The sequence below is a fragment of the Salvelinus namaycush genome, chromosome 11 (assembly GCF_016432855.1).
Source record: "Salvelinus namaycush isolate Seneca chromosome 11, SaNama_1.0, whole genome shotgun sequence".
NCBI classification, from domain to species: domain Eukaryota; kingdom Metazoa; phylum Chordata; class Actinopteri; order Salmoniformes; family Salmonidae; genus Salvelinus; species Salvelinus namaycush.
In genome coordinates this window covers 38645245-38670311 of record NC_052317.1, presented here as the reverse complement: position 1 = coordinate 38670311, position 25067 = coordinate 38645245, and the positions used below count along the sequence as shown (strand labels likewise).

At 42.9% G+C, this 25067-nt stretch overlaps 1 protein-coding gene and 1 long non-coding RNA gene across 6 annotated transcripts in view; one reads left to right on the top strand and one right to left on the bottom strand.

Moving 5' to 3' along the window:
* Positions 1 to 11864, bottom strand: part of LOC120056151 (protein kinase C iota type-like) — a 33672-nt gene extending 21808 nt beyond the window's left edge. The window contains exon 1 of the mRNA XM_039004358.1: positions 11547 to 11864. Coding sequence (XP_038860286.1) covers positions 11547 to 11626 — 80 coding nt within the window. The 5' untranslated portion in view covers positions 11627 to 11864. The remainder of the gene's footprint in view (positions 1 to 11546) is intronic.
* Positions 869 to 24978, top strand: LOC120056152. 5 transcript variants are annotated; one of them, XR_005477760.1, is made up of 8 exons: positions 869 to 1045; positions 1177 to 1263; positions 21335 to 21572; positions 21753 to 21970; positions 22581 to 23015; positions 23452 to 23658; positions 23836 to 24102; positions 24263 to 24978. It is a non-coding gene; the product is annotated as an uncharacterized LOC120056152 (long non-coding RNA). The 5 variants fall into 5 exon arrangements; XR_005477759.1 differs by having other exon boundaries at positions 869 to 1263; positions 22581 to 22637; positions 22908 to 23015; XR_005477758.1 differs by having other exon boundaries at positions 869 to 1263.
* Positions 24979 to 25067: the final 89 nt, after the last annotated feature.

Here is a 25067-nt window from a genome sequence, read left to right as displayed (position 1 = left end):
ATCCTCCTCCATGTTCTCGCATCCTTCTCCTTCTCTCTTCATTCTAGGGTTGTGAGAACTTTTGTTGTTGTTTTTATTTGCATTTTTTTTTAAACAAAAAGCAGATCAAACTATTTGGTCCTTTAAAAAAACAGCAGTATGTAAAATATTGTGTGATAAGATAAATACATGGGACTCTGGATGACAACAATGTTTGTTTCCATCATTAGGAGCTGTCGTCCTAAAGAAGTTAAATCCGCTTCGTGTTTTTGTTTCCTTACCACGATACTAAACAAGTATCACACTATACTGGTATCGTACCCAGCCATACTTCTCTTTCTATTCCTCCCGCTCTGCATTCTCTCCTTCATACTCTCCCTCCCCCTCTTTCTCTCTCCATCCTGTTTGTGTTAATTAGTGACAGTACAGGAGGAGGAGTGTTGACCATCATTCTGGTTGGTAGCTACACTTCTACAGGCCTCCTTAGCACCAGCGCCCCACACACACACACACACACACACACAGTAGGAACATAGCTAGTGGCTACACACCCACAGAGAGGCTGGGATCAAGGTGAATAGAATGGAGGGTAAGGTTGTTCCAATACCCAAATAACCACGGTCATAAAGACAGACCGCTCAATGATAAGGCCAACTGAATCCTTAGCACCATCGCCACACACACACACACACACACACAGTAGCAACATAACCAGTGGCTACACACACACACGTTGTTTCTCAAATGAAAGCCCATTCATTCAAGCCACACAGTGCTGTTACTACACAGAGCCAGTATCAAGGCCAGTCCATGACGTGACGTCCAGCCAGGAAACTGGACTTTAAATCATTTATTTGTCAGGGACCTTGGTACAACATGCCAACGCACCAGACGTATCGGTAGTCCTGAGCACTAGTGGTTCATTTAAACACCTTGCTTCTACACGGTGGTTAAAGTTTACCCAGCCAGCAGCACTCTAACAAAGACCCTGCTGTTACTCCCCTATGCAGAGAAGGCCTGCAGGAACTAGCGCTATAGCCTCAGAAAACTACTGGATACTGCCATGGTTGGTAAAAACAACATGAGAAACTCTAGGCCTGCATGTAACTGTCCACCTGCCTTGGGGATGGAGACAGGCCTGGTGTTCTGCTGTGGGGATAAGTGGTTGTCTTGTCTTTTTATTTTTTTATTATTTAGCTGTGAATATCACCATGACTTTGGCCTGAACCACCTCAGAAGATGAGTGTAACAGATGGATTGTGCAAATACAGTGGCTCGTCACTGGTGAGTAACAGAATAAATGCCATCTATGATTCCACCTCACTGTCCTTGCGCAAAAGGAAGTTGGAATTGGTGTTGTTTCTTCACAGTGGGTTTAACCAAGGTTTTAGATCCAGAGAAAAATACTGGATGTGTGAGTTAGAGAATTTCTGTTCTTTACTGTGGAATTGTTAGGTTAGATTACTCGTTGGTTATTACTGCATTGTCGGAACTAGAAGCACAAGCATTTCGCTACACTCGCATTAACATCTGCTAACCATGTGTATGTGACAAATAAAATTTGATTTGATTTATGTTAAAAAAATATATATAATAATAATAAATATATATATAGATTTTTTAAACTTTAAACTTTTCAGCATTAGCCTTCATTCATGGGGTGGCAGGTAACCTAGTGGTTAGAGCGTTGGACTAGTAACCGAAAGGTTGCTAGATCGAATCCCCGAGCTAACAAGGTAAAAATCTGTCGTTCTTCCCCTGAACAAGGCAGTTAACCCACTGTTCCTAGGCCGTCATTGAAAATAAGAATTTGTTCTTAACTGACTTGCCTAGTTAAATAAAAGGTAAAAAGAAGGGGTACTTCATTAGTTAGCCTATCATATAGACGCAGATCAAAAATACTTCTTATTTTAAATTCTGCTGTGCTTCAGTCAGGGCTCGCTCCAAATCATGAATCTAAAAACGACATATTTCAGTTCCACTTCTCTCAGATTAAATATCTTTGCTCTCGTCATTGGATCACAAGCTCTCTGACTGACGTGTAGGCTACTTTTCTGGCTACATACTTCCAATTAGAAAGAGTAGAAATATGATTGCCATGCATTGTTTTCAGCAACAACAAAAAAAACTTTTATTGTAAGCTAATTTACTTGTGTGTCTGGCTGCTAGCCAAATAGTGTTGCACTTCTGTTTAGAGGTCGACCGATTAATCGGAATGGCCAATTAATTAGGGCCGATTTCAAGTTGTCATAACAATTGGTAATCGGCATTTTTGGACACCGATTATGGCCGATTACATTGCACTCCATGAGGAGACTGCGTGGCAGGCTGACTACCTGTTATGCGAGTGCAGCAAGGAGCTTATAAAAAACAATCAATCTTAACATAATCACTAGTTAAGTACACATGGTTGATGATATTACTAGTATATCTAGCTTGTCCTGCGTTGCATATAACCGATGCGGTGCCTGTTAATTTATCATTGAATCACAGCCTACTTCACCAAACGGGTGATTTAACAAGAGCATTCACGAAAAAAGCACTGTCGTTGCACCAATGTGTACCTAACCATAAACATCAACGCCTTTCTTAAAATCAATACAAGTATATATTTTTAAACCTGCATATTTTGTTAATATTGCCTGCTAACATGAATTTCTTTTAACTAGGGAAATTGTGTCACTTCTCTTGCGTTCTGTGCAACAGAGTCAGGGTATACGCAGCAGTTTGGGCCGCCTGGCTCGTTGCGAACTGTGTGAAGACCATTTCTTCCTAACAAAGACAGCCAACTTCGCCAAACGGGGGATGATTTAACAAAAGCGCATTTGTGAAAAAAGCACAATCGTTGCACGAATGTACCTAACCATAAACATCAATGCCTTTCTTAAAATCAATACACAGAACTATATATTTTTTAAACCTGCATATTATTTAAAATAAATTAATGTTAGCAGGCAATATTAACTAGGCAAATTGTGTCACTTCTCTTGCGTTCATTGCACGCAGAGTCAGAGTATAATGCAGCAGTTTGGGCCACTTGGCTCGTTGCGAACTAATTTGCCAGAATTTTACATAATTATGACATAACGTTGAAGGTTGTGCAATGTAACAGCAATATTTAGACTTATGGATGGCACCCGTTAGATAAAATACGGAACGGCTCCGTATTTCACTGAAAGAATAAACGTTTTGTTTTCTAAATGATAGTTTCCAGATTTTACCATATTAATGACCCAAGGCACGTATTTCTGTGTGTTATTATATTATAATTAAGTCTATGATTTGATAGAGCAGTCTGACAGAGGTGGTAGGCAGCAGCATGCTCGTAAGCATTCATTAAAACAGCACTTTCCTGCGTTTGCCAGCAGCTCTTCGCAATGCTTCAAGCATTGCGCTGTTTATGACTTCAAGCCAATCAACTCCCGAGATTAGGCTGGCAATACTAAAGTACCTATTAGAACATCCAATAGTCAAAGGTATATGAAATACAAATGGTATAGAGAGAAATAGTCCTATAATAACTACAACCTAAAACTTCTTACCTGGGAATATTGAAGTCTCATGTTAAAAGGAACCACCAGCTTTCATATGTTCTCATGTTCTGAGCAAGGAACTTAAACGTTAGCTTTTTTACATGGCAAATATTGCACTTTTACTTTCTTCTCCAACACTTTGTTTTTGCATTATTTAAACCAAATTGAACACGTTCCATAATTTATTTGAGACTAAATTGATTTTCTGTTGTCATGTGATGAAAACTATTTTCTATCGAATGTGTTATGAACTATAGTTCATGCCCCATCTCACTCTATTGAAGCAAAAAAAACACTGACTATCAACATGAAAACATGTTTTTATTTTTTATGGTCTGTTTTTTGAAAATGCTGATTTCTGAAAACTAAAGTGACCCCTGGATGTATCCTGGCCATGAGCGTAGGTACACCACCCTGGCAGCCCCATCTGCTGCTGGGCGGGTATATCATCGGTCACTCCAGCATGGAGGTTGGTCAGTGTGCCCCTCTCCCCAGGCAGCACACCTAGGAACATCCATCATCTCTCTGTCACTGTGTTACTGCTGGGAGGCATGGAATCCCACCAGCACCACCCACCCTGCTCCACTGAACTGCTACAGAACTTGCTGTGGTACTCCCTCACACACACACACACACACACACACACACACACACACACACACACACACAACCTTCACCTACAGAGAGGCTGGGATCAGGGTAAATAGAATGGAGGGTAAGGTTGTTCCAATACCCAAATAACCACGGTCATAAAGACAGACCGCTCAATGATAAGGCCAACTGAATCATAACATGGTGAGATTGACTATACCATAGACAGTTCAGCCTAGCTAAGTGCCAGCCCCATTACGAGCAAAACAAATTGAGTGGTTTGACCGCTAACTGTAATTAAATCTAGCAACAAGATTAGGCGACTTGTCAAACTAAAACATTCATAAACAATCATAGCATCGAGCAGGGCTAATCAACTGGTGGCCCGCTGGCCAGATTCAGCACATTTATCCATTTATAAAAATGGCCCTTTGATCAATTCTGAACATACACTGCTCAAAAAAATAAAGGGAACACTTAAACAACACAATGTAACTCCAAGTCAATCACACTTCTGTGAAATCAAACTGTCCACTTAGGAAGCAACACTGATTGACAATACATTTCACATGCTGTTGTGCAAATGGAATAGACAAAAGGTGGAAATTATAGGCAATTAGCAAGACACCCCCAATAAAGGAGTGTTTCTGCAGGTGGTGACCACAGACCACTTCTCAGTTCCTATGCTTCCTGGCTGATGTTTTGGTCACTTTTGAATGCTGGCGGTGCTCTCACTCTAGTGGTAGCATGAGACGGAGTCTACAACCCACACAAGTGGCTCAGGTAGTGCAGCTCATCCAGGATGGCACATCAATACGAGCTGTGGCAAGAAGGTTTGCTGTGTCTGTCAGCGTAGGGTCCAGAGCATGGAGGCGCTACCAGGAGACAGGCCAGTACATCAGGAGACGTGGAGGAGGCCGTAGGAGGGCAACAACCCAGCAGCAGGACCGCTACCTCCGCCTTTGTGCAAGGAGGTGCACTGCCAGAGCCCTGCAAAATGACCTCCAGCAGGCCACAAATGTGCATGTGTCTGCTCAAACGGTCAGAAACAGACTCCATGAGGGTGGTATGAGGGCCCGACGTCCACAGGTGGGGGTTGTGCTTACAGCCCAACACCGTGCAGGACGTTTGGCATTTGCCAGAGAACACCAAGATTGGAAAATTCGCCACTGGCGCCCTGTGCTCTTCACAGATGAAAGCAGGTTCACACTGAGCACATGAGCACATGTGACAGACGTGACAGAGTCTGGAGACGCCGTGGAGAACGTTCTGCTGCCTGCAACATCCTCCAGCATGACCGGTTTGGCGGTGGGTCAGTCATGGTGTGGGGTGGCATTTCTTTGTGGGGCCGCACAGCCCTCCATGTGCTCGCCAGAGGTAGCCTGACTGCCATTAGGTACCGAGATGAGATCCTCAGACCCCTTGTGAGACCATATGCTGACACATGCACATTTGTGGCCTGCTGGAGGTCATTTTGCAGGGCGCTGGCAGTGCACCTCCTTGCACAAAGGCGGAGGTAGCGGTCCTGCTGCTGGGTTGTTGCCCTCCTACGGCCTCCTCCACGTCTCCTGATGTACTGGCCTGTCTCCTGGTAGCGCCTCCATGCTCTGGACACTACGCTGACAGACACAACAAACCTTTTTGCCACAGCTCGCATTGATGTGCCATCCTGGATGAACTGCACTACCTGAATCACTTGTGTGGGTTGTAGACTCCGTCTCATGCTACCACTAGAGTGAAAGCACCGCCAGCATTCAAAAGTGACCAAAACATCAGCCAGGAAGCATAGGAACTGAGAAGTGGTGTGTGGTCACCACCTGCAGAACCATTCCTTTTTTGGGGGTGTCTTACTAATTGCCTATAATTTCCACCTTTTGTCTATTCCATTTGCACAACAGCATGTGAAATGTATTGTCAATCAGTGTTGCTTCCTAAGTGGACAGTTTGATTTCACAGAAGTGTGATTGACTTGGAGTTACATTGTGTTGTTTAAGTGTTCCCTTAATTTTTTTGAGCAGTGTATATTTTTTTGAGCCAATAGAATACCTTTTTTAAAATATTTTTTTACTGTAGTTCTGCCCATTAACGCTGTGAATCAATATCACCTAATGTACCAGTTACAGCCTATCAGTGCAGCTAACATCAGCCAATCGGAGCTGCAAACATCTGGCAATGCCATTGTACCAGTCCGCCGCCTCAGCCAAGCTATTTTACAGGCTGGCTAGAAAATGTTACAAACATTTAGCACAGAGAATGTAAGCTGACAAAATGTCCCCTCAACTCAAAAGGAAATAAAAGTGGATGATGATAATCGCTGATTCATAAGTGAGTGGACTGAGACCTGTTCGTACTTTGCGGGAGGGAAGCCTATGTGCCTGCTGTTCACAAGTCGACACCCAACTCTCCAGTTGATTCAGATGTAGGCCAAAATAAATTTAAAAAACAGCCTTGGACGAACAGAGCCGTGTCAATATTAGAGGTCGACCATTATGATTTTTCAACGCCGATACCTATTATTGGAGGACCAAAAAAGCCGATACCGATTAATTAGCCGATTTTTTTTTATTAATTAATTTCTAATAATGACAATTACAACAATACTGAATGAACACTTTTATTTTAACTTAATATAATACATCAATCAAATCAATTTAGCCTCAAATAAATAATGAAACATGTTCAATTTGGTTTAAATAATGCAAAAACAAAGTGTTGGAGAAGAAAGTAAAAGTGCAATATGTGCAACATAACACACAGAAATACGAGCCTTGGGTCATTGATATGGTTAAATCCGGAAACTATCATTTTGAAAATAAAACGTTTATTCTTTCAGTGAAATACGGAACCGTTCCGTATTTTATCTAACGGGTGGCATCCATAAGTCTAAATATTCCTGTTACATTGCACAACCTTCAACGTTATGTCATAATTACGTAAAATTCTGGCAAATTAGTTTGCAACGAGCCAGACGGCCCAAACTGTTGCATATACCCTGACTCTGCGTGCAATGAACGCAAGAGAAGTGACACAATTTGCCTAGTTTAATATTGCCTGCTAACATGAATTTCTTTTAACTAAATATGCAGGTTTAAAAATATATACTTTTGTGTTTTGATTTTAAGAAAGGCATTGATGTTTATGGTTAGGGACATTCGTGCAACGATTATGCTTTTTTCGCAAATGAGCTTTTGTTAAATCATCCCCCGTTTGGCGAAGTTGCCTGTCTTTGTTAGGAAGAAAGTCTTCACAGTTCGCTTCACAGTTCGCAACGAGCCAGGCAGTCCAAAGTGCTGCATATACCCTGACTCTGTTGCACAGAACGCAAGAGAAGTGACACAATTTCCCTAGTTAAATGAAATTCATGTTAGCGGGCAATATTAACTAAATATGCAGGTTTAAAAATATATACTTGTGTATTGATTTTAAAAAAGGCGTTGATGTTTATGGTTAGGTACACATTGGTGCAACGACTGTTTTTTTCACCAATGCGCTTGTTAAATCACCCGTTTGGCGAAGTAGGCTGTGATTCAATGATAAATTAACAGGCACCGCATCAATTATATGCAACGCAGGACAAGCTAGATAAACTAGTAATATCATCAACCATGTGTAGTTAACTAGTGATTATGTTAAGATTGATTGTTTTTTATAAGATACGTTTAATGCTAGCTAGCACCGTACCGTGGCTCCTTGCTACACTCGCATAACAGGTAGTCAGCCTGCCACGCAGTCTCCTCGTGGAGTGCAATGTAATCGGCCATGAACAGTGTCCAAAAATGCCGATTACCGATTGTTATGAAAACTTGAAATCGTCCCTAATTAAATCGGCCATTCCAATTAAATCGGTCGACCTCTACACCTAACATCATGATGCTTAGCAGACATGTCTTTCAGCAGACTACGAAACAAGCCACGTTGCAAGCCAGATGTTAAATAGGATAAAGTTTAGGATAGGCCTATATAGTGCGATCTGGCTCCACACGGGAGAAGGCTATGCCAGCCTCTCTCTGTGTGGCTTGGACACTTAGGGGAGGGGAGGGGGGAAAAAATGGAGGCCTTTTACGGACACTGAGAACGTAAAAGAGTGCATGCATGCTGGCTGCAGTGAGGAGGTAACCACGGACGACAAGGTGAGAAATCAGATGATGTCATCGATTAAAAATTAAACCCGTCGAACACATCAACAGCAAGGAGAATCGAAGTTCTAGCTATGGAAGTTTTTGGAAACTCTTTTGGGGAGACTGCAAATCGCAGAGGTAAATGTCTCCTGCTGTGGACAAGCCTATTGACATTGAACAGTTGTGCTTATTTGTGAGATTTATTTATGGAGAGTGCTTTCGGGAGGATATGCTCGGCTTCATGCCATTGGAGGGACACACTACTGGTGAGATCCTTTTTCAGAAAATTGTCTCCTTTTTTCAATGAGACTGGATTTGTAGTAAGTTAACCTGCTTGTCACAGATGGCGCTCCATCTACGGCGGGCAGAGTACAGGGGCCCGTCTTCCCGCCTATCAGTTCTTTCAACGAAGATGAGATCACTGCACCGAGCTTAACTCAGCGGTATGTTGAAAAAACACCATGGACTCCGTTAGGCCTATCCTAAACTTTATCCGATTAACATCTGGCTTGCAACATGGCTTGTTCGTAGTCTGCTGAAAGACATGTCTGCTAAGCATCATGATCTACTTTTACATCATGATGTTAGGTGCCATATGCAAGGGTAATTCTCTCAAGAGAGTATATGAGTTTAGGGAGGAGATAGTTGCTTTTGTCCACGATTGCCACGACAAGAAAGCCGCTGACGTCACTCGACGAGGGTCTCCTACAGCTGGAGTTAGTAGACATGTACGCATCAGCTGATCTGAGGCAGGCGCTTCGGTCTGTGTGAAGTTTTGGACTGAGCATATTATTGCAGATCAAATCCCAAACGTAAGAGCATTGGTGTGTTTTCTTTTAACAATGTTTTGATCAACATACACATGTGGATCCAGCTTCTCTTACATGAATTCCAGAAAAATTAACACTTGTTCCTCCTTGTCAAACCTGAATCTTCATCACTGCCTGCGGGTTGCCCTGAGTCCTGCCAAACTTTTCTGCTATTTCCCTAATCTAAACAGTGCAATTTCTCTCATTAGAAGGGAAACACGTGTGTGTGTTTCTTATATTAAGACAGGAAAGACTGAACTGAATAGATTTGAACAGAATGTGATGCTGGTCCATGGAGATATGCCATGTTTCCTACGTGTAATTATTTTTTTATTTTTTTAAACAAGATAAATCCAAACAAAAGATGAATGTATGTACGTACAATACACTGTGTTATAAGTACAAATGTGTTCCATTATTTCAAAAAAGTTGATGCACTGATTTACTCTTAAAGCACTTCAAATAAACTTTTAGCAACATGTCATTTAAATAAAAGGGTTTAAGATACTAATTGTGTATTGTTTTTTTAAACCAGTTTTAGGAAGAGTAATCCCATGTAGAAAATATCTGGCCATATTCAAGTCTGGCCCCTTTAAGAATATAGTTGAATAGCCCTGGCATAGAGATTACAGTGGTTGTTGTGGAATAGCCCTGGCATAGAGGTTACAGTGGTTGTTGTGGAATAGCCCTGGCATAGAGGTTACAGTGGTTGTTGTTGAATAGCCCTGGTATAGAGGTTACAGTGGTTGTTGTGGAATAGCCCTGGTATAGAGGTTACAGTGGTTGTTGTGGAATAGCCCTGGCATAGAGGTTACAGTGGTTGTTGAGCACTTAAAGCCATTGGTTAGCAGGCTATTATGATAACTAAGATGGTGGGAAGGAAGAGAGAGAATTGACAGCTTTGTGCCTGATGTGATGTGCTTGGAGGACTTTTATTGAATACTTCCTCTTACAAAGCTGGGGCTGAACCCCTATGGCACCCTATTCCATATATAGTGTACTACCTTTGACCAGAGTCCTGGTCAAAAGTAGTTCACTATATAGGGAATGGGTGCCATTTGGGACACATATCAGGCCTTTCTGTTGTGCACTGATGCAGACAGAGAGCTGCTATAAAAGACAGGCACTGCCTACTTACCAAGAGAGGAAAATAATCTCTTTCTCTCGCTGACCCTAGTTCTCTGTCAACCATTCAACCTGCTTTCCTCAGGAATCCTGCCTCTGGTTTGGAGGCCAAGTGGCCCTGTGTATTTATGTCAAACTGGCCATTATTATAGGACAGTATGAAAGCATATATAAAGAGCAGAGCCATAGAAACAGTATATGACTGATACAAGGAAGTACAGCAAAAACTGTATATAGGCCTGATGGTTAGAATCAGAAATGTGATTCGAATGAGAGCCAACAGGGATGTAGAACCTTGCCTGGATCCAAACGTAATTGTTCTGCTTCAACATGAAGTGAAACATTACTATGCCGCTTGGATCCAGGCTAACAGAGACAAGCTTTTCTCCACTAAAATAGTATTGCCTTTACCACTGTTCATTCACAAATGTATAGAACAGCCAATGCTTATATAAAACCTAGTTAGCCTTAATAATGAGTGGCATGTCCCTGCACTTGACAAACCAAATCAAATGCTTCATACCAGATTCCCCAAATACTTGACATTCCTAGGCGGTCATCTCAGAAATAGTATGGATGTTTTGTTTCCAGAAACAACTCGTTTAAATACCTAGGGACAATAGTGCTGGCTGGGCGACTATGTAGACTTAGCATGAAATACAACAGGTCTGGCAGAAGTTACTGGTAATACACGTTTGGCCAGACTCCCTCTGGGAAAAACCACAATCACAGACTCGGCATCACACAAGGAGTGTTCGGCAACATCTGTGTTTGACAAGTGATTTCCATCTTTGGATACAATTACTGATCACCATTCACTAGCTATAATTGAACCACAAACAGTGACATCTCAAAATAGGCTCTCTAATCTATTGCAAATTTTAAAAAATGGTTATTCAATGTAAATTCAGGTATCAATGGCTGGGATTACTTAACTGCTTCAAAATAATGTAAAACTTCATAAGATGCTGTAAAATGATTCAGTCCAGTTATGACAACACACAAGCTTCAATAGCTGGCTATGAGGATCCTGACAAGAATCAAACATCCAGCTAACGTTAGCTTGCTTCATCGCCAACACCAGTTAGCTAGCCTCTAACTAAGTTCAATGTAACGTTAAGTCATGTCTCAGAACCTGTAGCCATTAAGCCATGAAACAATGGGGGGGGGGGGGGAGTTTCACTTGCTTAAAATAGATTTGAGATAAATAACTTGTATGCTAAACTAGCAGCTTAGCTACATGTCTGGATAGTTCCACTTGCCTGTCAAGTTTCTCTCTAACGTTACCTGGCTAACTATCTGGCTAATAAAGCCTAGCCCAAGTTACTAACGAGACAAATAACGATTTGTTTAATCCCAAAACAAATTGCAAACCCTAACTGTGTACTTACCCTTTGTAGTAAGCTTTTACCCGGACTTGGTACGGGTTCTCGCCGGGGTGAGACATGCTGCTGTCCCGCAACGTCGGCATTATAAACTCTCAGATTCGGACACTCCGCTCGCTGAAGATGCCTTCCTACTGCGGCTAACTTAGCTGTGTACCACACCCTAAACCCTCTTCTGTACCTATATCGATAGATAAAATAATTAGCTAGCTGACTAGTTATGGAAACGAACAATTGGCGCTTTCTTAATTTTACAAAATTCAGACATAAAGTAATGTAAAACTTGAAGGAATCCGCCAAACAACACTCCCTACTACTGTAAAGGCCTCACGACGGACGAATCCATTAGCGGAATGTAAGAGGGGCAACTAATTACTTCAATCAACAAACTAAACAAGAAGATACACTGATCGCAGACAATATTTTGTAGATAAAACATATATAGAATACAAGGCAAATAATGTTAATCTCATATATTATAATGATAGACAATGAGTACATTTTCAGTTCAACACAATACTTCAAAATGAATGTGTTCGCCAGCATTCCGATTGTACTAACTGAAATGCGAGGGGGGATAGTCTACATTTGATTCGGTCCAGAATCAGACCTGCCTCGTACGAGTCATCCTGATCGCGGGCTAGACCTTTGTGGGGTCCTTGGGAATTACATTGTATATTGCCATTTCTACATATAATTTCAATTCTACAAAATATGTGGAAGTTGAAATGGAGTTATTGATATGAAAATCATATTTTGGAAATAGAGATTGGTATTATTTTTGCCATACAAAACTAGACCACGTTACAGTCATACAGAATCCACGATGATGCATGAATTACAGATACCAGCAGTTCTCTGTTCAACATCAGCATGATTTATGATGTCTGGAAAACCTGTGGCCTCTTTTCCCGAGTCTTGTGTCACCTAGTGGACATACAAATACCTAGTATTGCAATACATACTACCAGTAAACCTTGACATTTTTTGTTTGTTGCATGTTGAATGATTTTGCTTGCATTAATTCTCAAACGCTCCCACAAAAAGACTAGACACAGAAATATTTGTATATAGGCTTACAAATAAGATACATTGGAGTCTTAGCCTATGGCATGCGCCTTGTGCACTCTCAATTGTGCAATGTATTTGTGAAAACAGGAGCACTTACTATTTTCTACATCTAAAATAGAACCTTTTGATCTCTCCCAGAGCAGAAGAACACAATATCAGGTCATTAAAAACGACGATGTCTTGTAAATTTGACAGTCTGTATATCTCCTACTCTCAGTCTTCGACATAGGTCTATAAAAACTGTCTGCGCTATTCCTGGCCTAATCTAAATTGTTGCCATGGTAACATTTTTTGAGTCTGCAGAAGATAAATTGTGTGTGATTTGTTTTATATCATGGCAGCTATAGGGCTTAATTCTCAAAGCCTCTCTGGTCACACAGACAATATCCTATTGAGGACGTTAGTCTATTCTATGATGCACACCGATGGTGCAAAATACTAAATGGTGACTTGAGAGTAGACTCAAGCCTAATAATTTCATTTATTAGGCTACACAGTTAATTCAGCAATAAAGGATATGTTGTGTTAAATAATTTAATGTAGGCCTAATTTTATTAAAAAGGTGGGTAAGCAATAAAGATTTTAATGCATTTTGAGCAATTTCTTGATACAGTAGCCTATATAAATTAGAGGCATTTATTTGTGGTGATAATGGCTGTAAAAGCTTTGACTTTGTCTCCAAAATGAGAAAGACATTTTTTTCATGAACATTTCTTTTTACAGTAAAGACCTCTGCTCTGTTGTGGATGGTCCTCCCACACTGCAGGTGGTGCTGTGTCTAGGTTTTCATTCCGTCGGTTCTAATGCTTGACGCATTCAGAACATGATTGTGACAGTCTAAAACCATGGCCACTTCGCCACGGGTCAGGTCTCGTAACAAATCCAGCCAGGTAACAGCAGTGATAGGTGAACGGTTGTGCATGGATATATAGAGCTATTATAGGCAGCCATATAATTGACCAAGGAACTAGATGATGATGCCCAAACTGAATATATTTTATGTAGACTAATAGATTACTTATAAAGGAATTGTTCGACGATTTTATTTTGAAATAATAAATACATAAATAATCGTTATGATAAACTATACATGGGGCGTTCTAGAGCCTATGGTTGCCAGCACTGGACATGCAGCGATAAAAGGGATGACTGTAGCCCAATGCATGAATTACCCAAGTCTAGAAGTACATTCTGCACATGATTTAACAACAATTGTTCGAATAGATTTTAAGTTCCAAAATGGATTTGATGCATTGCTATCGCTGCATGAAAATGTGTCTAACTTTCACCAGTCTGCTTTTCGTCAGTGCATGGTTGTGGCTATATGGGTTGGAATAATTTGTCTGTCCAGCAGAAGAGATCCTACACACAGGTGTGAAAATGAAACATTGAGCTTCAGGAATTGGAACATACTTAATGTGTGTGGCAGGTAGCCTAGTGGCAGGTAGCCGAGCGTTGGGCCAGTTCCCGAAAGGTTGTTAGATCGAATCCCCGAGCTGACAAGGTAAAAATCTGTTGTTCTGCCCCTGAACAAGGCAGTTAACCCACTGTTCCTAGGCCGTCATTGTAAATAAGAATTTGTTCTTAACTGACTTGCCTAGTTAAACAAAGGTTAAATAAAAAATATCAGCAGTCTATTGTGTCTCGAATGGTCCTTTTTAAGCAAACTGTTTGGAGCAAATTAAAGTAGGCCGTAACATTTTTAAAACTAGGCCAGTTTGAGGGTTTGTGTGATTTTTAAAATACATTTTCTTAAACATTTCCTTCAACAATTCAAATGCTGAAAAAACTTCAATTCGGTAGGTTTATAAGGCTATATTTTTCAGATTCTTCCGGTCTTTTATGAACATGATGAATAGTGAGTAATCATCATGACATCAAATTGCAGTCTTTATCAAATACATTTCAGATCTGATTGCACTTTATTGCATATATTTTAGGCTATAGGCTATTGAATTCAGATTATTTGGAAATGGAAAATGTCAAGGTTATGTGGAGGCAAATCAGGGGGGGGGGGGGGGGGGGGGCTCCCGAGATGCGCAGCAGTCTAAGGAACTGCATCTCAGTGCTTAGAAGCGTCACTACAGAACCTGGTTAGACTGTATCACAACCGGCCGTGATAGGGAGTCCCATAGGGCGGCGCACAATTGGCCCAGCGTCATGCGGGTCAGGGAAGGGTTTGGTCCGGGGTTGACCGTCATTATAAAATAAGATTTTGTTCTTTTAACTGACTTGCCTAGATAACTAAAGGTAAAAAATATTAAAAATAATAAAAAGTTGTATATATTATTCAAAAAAATGTACTAAATAATTTATTTGAAAATTCAGCAGATCAAAGGGGAAAAGGCAAACCAACAATATGATTAGGCCGAGATAAGGTCGACCTCATTTTAATATGAATAGGCCGAGATAAGGTCGGCCTCATTTTAATATGAATAGGCCGAGATAAGGTCGACCTCATTTTAATATGAATAGGCCGAGATAAGCCCGACCTCATTTTAATATGAATAGGCCTCCCGGGTGGCGTCCCGGGTGGCGCAGTGGTCTAGGGCACTGCATCGCAGTGCTAGCTGCGCCACCAGAGTCTCTGGGTTCGCGCCCAGGCTCTGTCGCAGCCGGCCGCAACCGGGAGGTCCGTGGGGCGACGCACAATTGGCATAGCGTCGCCCGGGTTAGGGAGGGTTTGGCCGGTAGGGATATCCTTGTCTCAGTATGTAATGTAAATGTAATAAAAATGTATGCACTCTACTGTAAGTCGCTCTGGATAAGAGCGTCTGCTAAATGACTAAAATGTAAAAATGTAAAATGTAGGCCGAGATAAGGTCGACCTCATTTTAATATGAATAGGCCGAGATAAGCCCGACCTCATTTTAATATGATTAGGCCGAGATAAGGTCGACCTCATTTTAATATGAATAGGCCGAGATAAGGTCGACCTCATTTTAATATGAATAGGCCGAGATAAGGTCGACCTCATTTTAATATGAATAGGCCGAGATAAGGTCGACCTCATTTTAATATGAATAGGCCGAGATAAGGTCGACCTCATTTTAATATGAATAGGCCGAGATAAGGTCGGCCTCATTTTAATATGAATAGGCCGAGATAAGGTCGACCTCATTTTAATATGAATAGGCCGAGATAAGCTCGACCTCATTTTAATATGAATAGGCCGAGATAAGGTCGACCTCATTTTAGTAACATTACTCATTTATATAAGCCAATGTTTCTGATATTTGGGCTGGTCATTATCTTTCAATTAATGAAATAGGACAGTTGAAATGTCAAGTAGGCCTAATCACATACAACAATAGGCTACAGCTCGTCTTATTAAACAAACCTCATTCAAATAATATATTAAACTTTTGCTAAGATTTATTTATGACTGAGACAAATACTCTACCAGTGTCCAGGGGCATAGACAGCCTTCATATCCATATTTCTATCCATTATTATTATTTGTGTGAGTACGTGTATTCCATTTGCGTATAGAAATGTAAATTTATATTTTTCTTCAGGTTTTAAGAAATGATTCGGCAGAATGTGCGTACGGGACATAGGAACCCTTCACTTATCAATCTGTAGATTTATAGCCGCATAGGCTATGGGGCAGACGGGGGGCGTGAGGAGAACTCTGTCTTGGTCTAGTCCAGCAATCCTCATCTCATCTGTTAGTTACAGCGATTATATGCCCAATCCGTCAAGTGTAGGCCGACATTCACTTTAGAACTTTATTCAAAATCAACCGGCTCAAAAATGTTGTCATTTAGATATGCACTTATGATTAGATTTATTATATGAAGAGGCAATTTATGAGCTAAATTACAGTCCCTCTTTTCAGGGATACAGAAGAAGGGATTTTTTTTTTTTTTACTGAAGAAAGTATGCATCCATATATAAATGTTCTAGTTTCAAAATAATACATACCACATCATCAAATCATCATGTTTAGTTACAGAGGTGTTTCTGTGTGTTCTGTCCAGTTGGCCCATTGATATAGACAATAGTGTTACCAGAGTGATGGACTGACAAAGCCCTGAGGAGACAGAGGAGGAGGGAAGAGAAAGAGGAGAGACCAATGGGACTACTGTCACTGCACCACAGGAGTTACCACGGTTACCACCAATGCCATCACATCGGTGGTCATCACCATTACAAAGGCAGCCAGCAGCACCACACCCCCCCATGCAGCCATGCCCCTCCCACCTCTCTGGGCACCACCCCCACAGAGAGACAGGTTGTTCAGGTGAGAGAGGAGACAGGGAGCCAGAGAGGACAGGAAGCCAGAGGGGACAGGAAGCCAGAGGGGACAGGAAGCCAGAGGGGACAGCTTCCGTCAGTGTGTTAAATTAAACCACATCTGTATGTCAAGCAAAGTCTAGTTTTCTAAGCATAAGAGTAGTCTATGTTATCGTGACCAAACCCAGGTTGTCCACATGCCTGGAATCCAACCCGTTTCAGGCTGAGTTTAAGACGAGACATTAGTTCTGGGAGATAAAATTAGTCATCAGGTCTGGTGAGAGTAGTTCAGGTCTGTCTTATGTGGAAGTCACTGAATCACCCCCACTACACAATATGAGTAGTGTGTCTCTGCTGTGTCTCTCTATCGAGCAGGCCATCCACAGCAGGCCCCAGACCATGGCAGCTCAGTACCTGCAGCAGATGTACGCTGCCCAACAGCAATACGTCATGCTGCAGACAGCAGCCCTGCAACAGACACAGCCATACAGTAACAGACAGTCCCCCACCTCACCCCCCTGCAGCCAACTGCATGGTGCCCCAGGTACCAGAATCACAATCTCAAACACCTATCTGCCTACCAATGCCTAGTGAGACCACCACAATTCTGTCTGTCTGTCTCCAGATCACCATCCCTGCCTCTTCAGGAACAGGCCAGCTGATTGGTTGTTCTGAGTTCCAGCTCCACCACAGGCAGGATTACCCGGCAGGTCATGCTCCTGGGGACTGCCTCCTGTAACCAGGCCCAGATGGTACCTACCATCTCCCTCTTCCTCTAACAGTTTTGTTGCGCATGATAAATGATAAACGATCTACTTGCCCAAAGATCATAGGAAGTAAAAGAAGAGCTTCATTGTAAGCATGACAATTTCTCTGTCTCTTTTTCCACTGATGTTTTCCAACAATTTCTCTCTCACATTAGGAGTTTCTACTAACTTTTCCCTGCTTTTCTCTTTCTTCTTGGTGTCGTTTCCCTTTTTTCTCTTTCTTCCGCCTCTTCTGTCTGTCAGTTAATTCTGACCCCTGCGGCCACCGTGGCAGCAGTCCACTCTGACCTGCCTTCTGCAGCTCCTCTCAACTCTCCGCCTCCCAGGTCAGCAACCACCAATAGGATCAAGGGTTAAAGGTGAAAAGGTTCAGAATGGCCAGGTTTTACATGCCTGGCAGGCTAGCTAGCCTGTCGTCAGAAAGCACGGCAGAAGTTCACATCTCACTATTACCGAGATGTCATTTATATAGCTGGACGACAAATACATTTAATGCTATTTTAATTAAAAAAAATGTAGGCCTATGTGATCACTGTAAGTCGCTTTGGATAAAGGCATCTGCGGTATCTGACATGGCTAGATATGTGGACAGGTGGCATATATCTAACTTGGTATTTCATGGCTAGCCGTGGACAGGTGGCATATATTTGACTTGGTATTTCATGGCTAGATGTCGACAGGTGATATATATCTGACTTGGTATTTCATGGCTAGACGTGTGGACAGGTGGCATATATTTGACTTGGTATTTTATGGCTAGACGTGTGGTATATATTTGACTTGGTATTTCAAATCAAATCAAGTTTATTTTATATAGCCCTTCGTACATCAGCTAATATCTCGAAGTGCTGTACAGAATTTCATGGCTAGACGTGTGGACAGGTGGTATATATCTATATCTGACAGATGTAGAAAATCCAGCAGGTATCCATGCAATCGCCATAGACAAACATTGGCAGTAGAATGGCTTTACTATAGAGCTCAGTGACTTTCAACATGGCCCCTTCATAGGCCACCTTTCAAACAAGTCAGTTCATCAAATTACTGCCCTGCTAGAGCTGCCCTGATCAACTGTAAGTGCTGTTATTGTGAAGTGGAAACATCTAGGAGCAAAAACGGCTCAGCCGCAAAGTGGTAGGCCACACAGGTTCACAAAACGGGACAGCCGAGTGCTGAAGAGTGTAAAAATCGTCTGTCCTTGGTTGCAACACTACTGAATTACAAACTGCCTCTGGAAGCAACGTCAACAAAATAACTGTTCGCCGAGAGCTTCATGAAATGGGTTTCCATGGCCGAGCAGCCGCACACAAGCCTAAGATCACCATGGGCAATGCAAGTGTTGACTTGAGTGGTGTAAAGCTTGCCACCATTGGACTCTGGAGCAGTGAAAACTCATTCTCTGGAGTGATGAATCACGCTTCACTATCTGGCAGCCCGACGGCCGAATCTGGGTTAGGCGGATGCCAGGAGAACGCTACCTGCCCCAATGCATAGTGCCAACTGTAAAGTTTGATGGAGGAAGAATAATGGTCTGGGGCTGTTTTTCATGGTTCAGGCCCCTTAGTTCCAGTGAAGGGAAATCTTAATGCTACAGCATACAGTGACATTCTAGATGATTCTGTGCTTCCAACATTGTGGCAAAAGTTTGGGGAAGGCCCTTTCATGTTTCAGCATGACAATGCCCCCATGCACAAAGCGAAGTCCATACAGAAATGGTTTGTCGAGATCGGTGTGGAAGAAATTATGCAATCTGGTTTCCGAGCTGGTCATGGATGCACCTCAGCCATGCTCAAGGTCCTAAACAATATCATAACCGCCATCGATAAAAGACAGTACTGTGCCGCCGTCTTCTATCGACCTGGCCAAGGCTTTCGACTCTGTCAATCACCACATTCTTATCGACAGACTCAATAGCCTTGGTTTCTCAAATGACTGTCTCGCCTGGTTCACCAACTACTTCCCTGATAGAGTTCAGTGTGTCAAATCGGAGTGCCTGTTGTCCGGACCTCTGGCAGTCTCTATGGGGGTGCCACAGGGTTCAATTCTCAACTCTTTTCTCTGTATATATCAATGTCGTCACTCTTGCTGCTGGTGATTCTCTGATCCACCTCTATGCAGACGACACCATTCTGTATACATCTGGCCCTTCTTTGGACACTGTGTTAACAAACCTCCAAACGAGCCTCAATTCCATACAACTCTCCTTCCGTGGCCTCCAACTGCTTTTAAATACTAGTAAAACTAAATGCATGCTCTTCAACCGATTGCTGCCCGCACCCGCCCGCCCGCCTAGCATCACTACTCTGGACGGTTCTGACTTAGAATATGTGGACAACTACAAATACCTAGGTGTCTGGTTAGACTGTAAACTCTCCTTCCAGACTCACATTAAGGATCTCCAATCCAAAATTAAATCTAGAATTGGCTCCCTATTTCGCAAGAAAGCCTCCTTCACTCATGCTGCTAAACTTACCCTCGTAAAACTGACCATCCTACCAATCCTTGACTTCGGCGATGTCATTTACAAAATAGCCTCCAACACTCTACTCAGAAAATTGGATATAGTCTATCACAGTGCCATCCATTTTGTCACCAAAGCCCCATATACTACCCACCACTGCGACCTGTATGCTCTCGTTGGCTGTCTTTGGTAGGTAAAGCCCCGCCTTATCTCAGCTCACTGGTCACCATAGCAACACCCACCCGTAGCACGCGCTCCAGCAGGAATATTTCACGGGTCACCCCCAAAGCCAATTCCCCCTCTGGCCGCCTTTCCTTCCAGTTCTCTGCTGCCAATGACTGGAACGAATTGCAAAAATCACTGAAGCTGGAGTCTTATATCTCCCTCTCTAACTTTAAGCATCAGTTGTCAGAGCAGCTTACCGATCACTGTACCTGTACACAGCCCATCTGTAAATAGCACACTACCTCATCCCCATATTGTTTTTCTTTTTTTATTGCTCTTTTGTACCCCAGTATCTCTACTTGCACATCATCTGCATATCTATCACTCCAGTGTTAATGCTAAATTGTAATTATTTCACCTCTATGGCCTATTTATTGCCTTACCTCCCTAATCTTACTCCATTTGCACACACTGTACATAGACTTTTCTCTTATGTTATTGACTGTACGTTTGTTTATCCCATGTGTAACTCTGTGTTGTTGTTTTTGTCACACTGCTTTGCTTTATCTTGGCCAGGTCGCAGTTGTAAATGAGAACTTGTTCTCAACCTGGTAAAATAAAGGTGAAATATATATATATTTTTTAAATTGACTGGCGTGCACAGAGCTCTGACCTCAACCCCATCGAACACATTTGGGATGAATTGGAATGCCGACTGATAGCCAGGCCTAATCGGCCAACATCAGTGCCCAACCTCACTAATGCTCTTGTGGCTGAATGAAAGCAAGTCCCCACAGCAATGTTCCAACATCTAGTGGAAAGCCTTCCCAGAAGAGTGGAGGCTGTTATAGCAGCAAAGGGGGGACCAACTTAACATATTAATGCCCATGATTTTGGAATGAGATGTTCAACGAGCAGGTGTCCACATACTTTTGGTCATGTAGTCAATATATCAGGAACAGTAGAGGCCCCAATGTGGAGCCCTGAGGGACACCATACCCACATATATGATATCCAGTACCTGCTCAAAGACATTGGATGTATGTAAGTAATATTTACCTATAACGCGTGTGTCTTCTCTCCTCTCTTAGGTCCAGAGCCTGGCTGTGTGGTCCCACTTCCCCGGGGCTTTGGCCACTGACCAGAGTGTCCTGTCGCAGCCGTCCTCCCGGCCCCAGGCCCATGTCTTGGTCAGCTCACTGCCCAAGATGTCCCTCTGTCCCCTGAGGTCCAGCTAGCAGTCTGACCCCTCGACAGACACCCCTGGAGCCAAGACCCAACCGGCCGACGTCACTCGGCTAACATCAGCAAACCAGCTTATCGCGCCTGGTAAGTCAGTCACCATGGTTATAACTGTTGTGCTCTATTGGATTGAATCAATGTTAGGCAGTACTGGTCCTGAGGATCCACAGGTCGTGCAGGGTTTTGTTCCAGTGCAGGGTTTAGTGTGGGTTTGTTACACGTATCCAACCCCTCATGTCTGTTCACATGGTTTTATTGCCATTCCAGCATCGTACACTCCTGTCCAATCCCATGCATTGGTCAAGAACCAGCTGCACTGTCCTCCCAGTCACAAGGGGGCGCCCCATCAGCACATCATCCAGCAGACCACAGCAGGATCCCACTGGCAGCTGCACCCCATCGCCCTGGCTTCCCCCTTTCTCCCTAACTCTGACGTGTTAGTCGTCAGAGAGGCCCTGTAGCCGTTCCTCCCGGTACCATTCCCGGTATGTTCCCTGGTGGAAGCTCCACAGTGTACACTACAGGAGCACACTACTACTGGTCACAAAAGGCATGGATAGTCGCCTAGTAGTCACCCGTTCACAGTGTAATGCACAGTGGTGGAAAAGGTACCCAATTGTCATACTTGAGTAAAAGTAAAAATACCTTCATAAAAAAATGACTCAAGTAAAAGTGAAAGTCACCCAGTAAAATATTACTTGAGTAAAAGTCTAAAAGTATTTGGTTTTAAATATACTTAAATATACTTAAGTATCAAAAGTAAATGTATAAATCATTTCAAATTCCTTATATTAAACACTTCCGGCCTTGTTCTACTCCCCAAAGGCATGGACAGTAACCTAATAGTCACCATCCTCCCTCACCCTTCTTCACTGAATGGTGGATTGTGCATTCAACCCCAAGTCAATATTGGACAGTAGTAGAACACTGCATCTTGAAGCCCCAACCACAACCCCCCCATATATCAAACGTCCTCTTGACCAAGCAGTCTGCTCTCCTACTGGTTGTTGGTTAACATGTTGTTCAGCCCTCCATAGCAGTATATTGTTATGTAAACCAGTCATAGATTCAGTGGTGTGTTCCTTCCTGCCTCAGGTGGGCCGTTCGTCTTTAGGGGCAGAGCAGCAGACCACGCTTCCTGAAGCCTGGGAGGTGAGAACCAATGGGGACCTGGCTCCTGAGATGAGACCCAATGGGGGTCTAGCATCTGAGATGAGAACCAATAGGGATGCAGAGCTAGAGAGCCTGGTTGATGCTGAGCAGCCAGACAACTCCAGTGACTCAGACCTGAGTGATGATGAGGATGATATCCTCACCCTGGACGGTGTGTGTGGTGTGTGAATACCTGCGAGCATGCGAGTGTGTCCATCCGTCCATGTGTCTGTCCATCCTAACAGTGTGTCCTCTCCTGCTGTACTGTAGAGCCTGATGCTGAGGGCCTGGTAGACATGCTGCAGTGTGAGTTCTGTGGGAAGAGAGACTACGTTCACACCTCCGATCCAAACGATTCTGCTCCTTGACCTGTGTCAGGTCAGTTCAGTTTTCCTCATAGGGCTGCACAATACCAGTAACTTTCACAAAATTCCCAGGTTTTCCAGAAATCCCAGTTGGAAGATTCCTGGACTTCCTGGTTATGCCCTCCTGATTCCAGGAATCTTCCAACAAAAAAAATCTGAATAATTAAAAGATACTGTGAAAGTTACCCAAATTCACCCAAACACTATTCCCCAACCCAGATGAAGCCCCTGGAATCCATATGTGGACTTGTACCCAATAGCCATATGTACTTTTTCCCATCCAGGATCAAGGGGAATTCAAGAGACCCAGACTACAATTCTTGTAATGTTTTTGTGTTCAGTGGAATATCTCTCCTGGATGGCTAGACTCCAGAAACCATACACAGACCTCAACCTTCCATCTTTCTGTTCCTCCGACTGTCTCTCTCTCTCTCCCTCCACTCTGTCAGGTTCAATGTGAGCTGTACTAAGCATCTGAGCGAGTTGAAGGTGGACAAGGCCAGTCATTGGGGCCACAGGCCGATGGGCAGGAGAGGACGACCCCCGGGGAGGATCAACGGGGGCTCCAGAGAACACTTCCTCCTTAGACAGGTCCGAAGTCACAGCCTGTCCGTACGCTTAGCCAACTCCTATGATCATTGATAATGCCAATCATGGTAAGACAGCTGGCAAAACAGCACAAACAAATCTGGAACGAGGCTCGATCAGTTAGACAGATGTGATAAACAAATTTGCAATTATCTGATCTACCTATGAAACCCCAAACTGTTGTCCCTTTAAAGCATTATATGGGGAAATGTCTGATCGTGATCATGTTGTTACTTCCACTGCAGATGAAGTGGCCCTACGGCTCTGATGAGGCCCAGAGAAGGTTGAGGGGAGAGGGGGAAGAGGAGGAAGAAGAGCCCCCTGTCCCCATGATCACCAGGCTGCATCGGCATGAAGAGAGGGAGAGAAGAGAGAGGGTGACAGAGAGGGCGAGAGCAGGGAGGAGAGAGACGTTCAGTCCCTCTTATGGACAGATCGCAGGAAAAGACTGTAGTGAAAATCCAACACAGTGGAGTGTGGAACAAGTCTGCTCCAGATCAACTCTCTACCAGGTATCTTTATGGCTTCACTTGGGATTCAAAGCTGCTTGAACCAATACTGTAATGGATGCACATATCTTATACAATATGCCTGGGGCCATGAGTTTTTCCCTCTCAGGTCACAACTCCTCTCTCTCCACCTTCCTCATTTGTCCCCCCTCTCCTCCTCTAGGTAGGCGGGACATATCCAATGAGTTACGTTCCCAGGAGATTGACGGCCAGGCCCTCCTATTGCTGACAGAGAACCACTTGATGACAGCTATGAATATCAAAACTAGGCCCCGCCCTCAAACTCTGTGCCCACATCAAATCTCTGAAGGAACCATGAGCACAGGAAATGAGCATCTCAAATGGCACCCTATTCCCTATATAGTTGTTGACCAGGGCTCTATCTGGACAAAAGTAGTGCACTATATAGGAGATAGGGTGCCATTTGGTATGCGAACGAGAGGACCACCCTTATTGGACTTTAAAGACATTGGATTCCAGGAGGATTTGAGACACACACATACTCGCTCTCCGGCTTTCAACTCAGTGAGAAGCAGCTAATTAACTGTTTTTCATCAGTGTATCACCATAGTGGTTGTAGCAATATGGCTAAAGGTGGCATTTTCTGTGTATTACATTCAAAGCACTGTACATGCTGTTTAAACTTAAAGAATTATATTGAAATGTTTTGCCAAAATGTTGGTAGTCTCTGAAGGCTGTTTTCCAAGCCTGAGACGAGTTGGTATTTTACAATGACACAGATTGACTGGAGTTGCATGAGGAAATCCACCAACACCTGTAGCATAGCAACCAGAAAGTGTCTTGTGAATTCCATGATTGATGAGACATTAGACAAGCAACATATTTTTTTGTAGTTATAAATATATAAATAAAATCCATTACCAGACTTACATGCATTCATTATTGACCTGTCATGGGGGAATAGTCTCATTCCTGTACTGTCATTGCAAGTCATGGGTTGTGTCTTA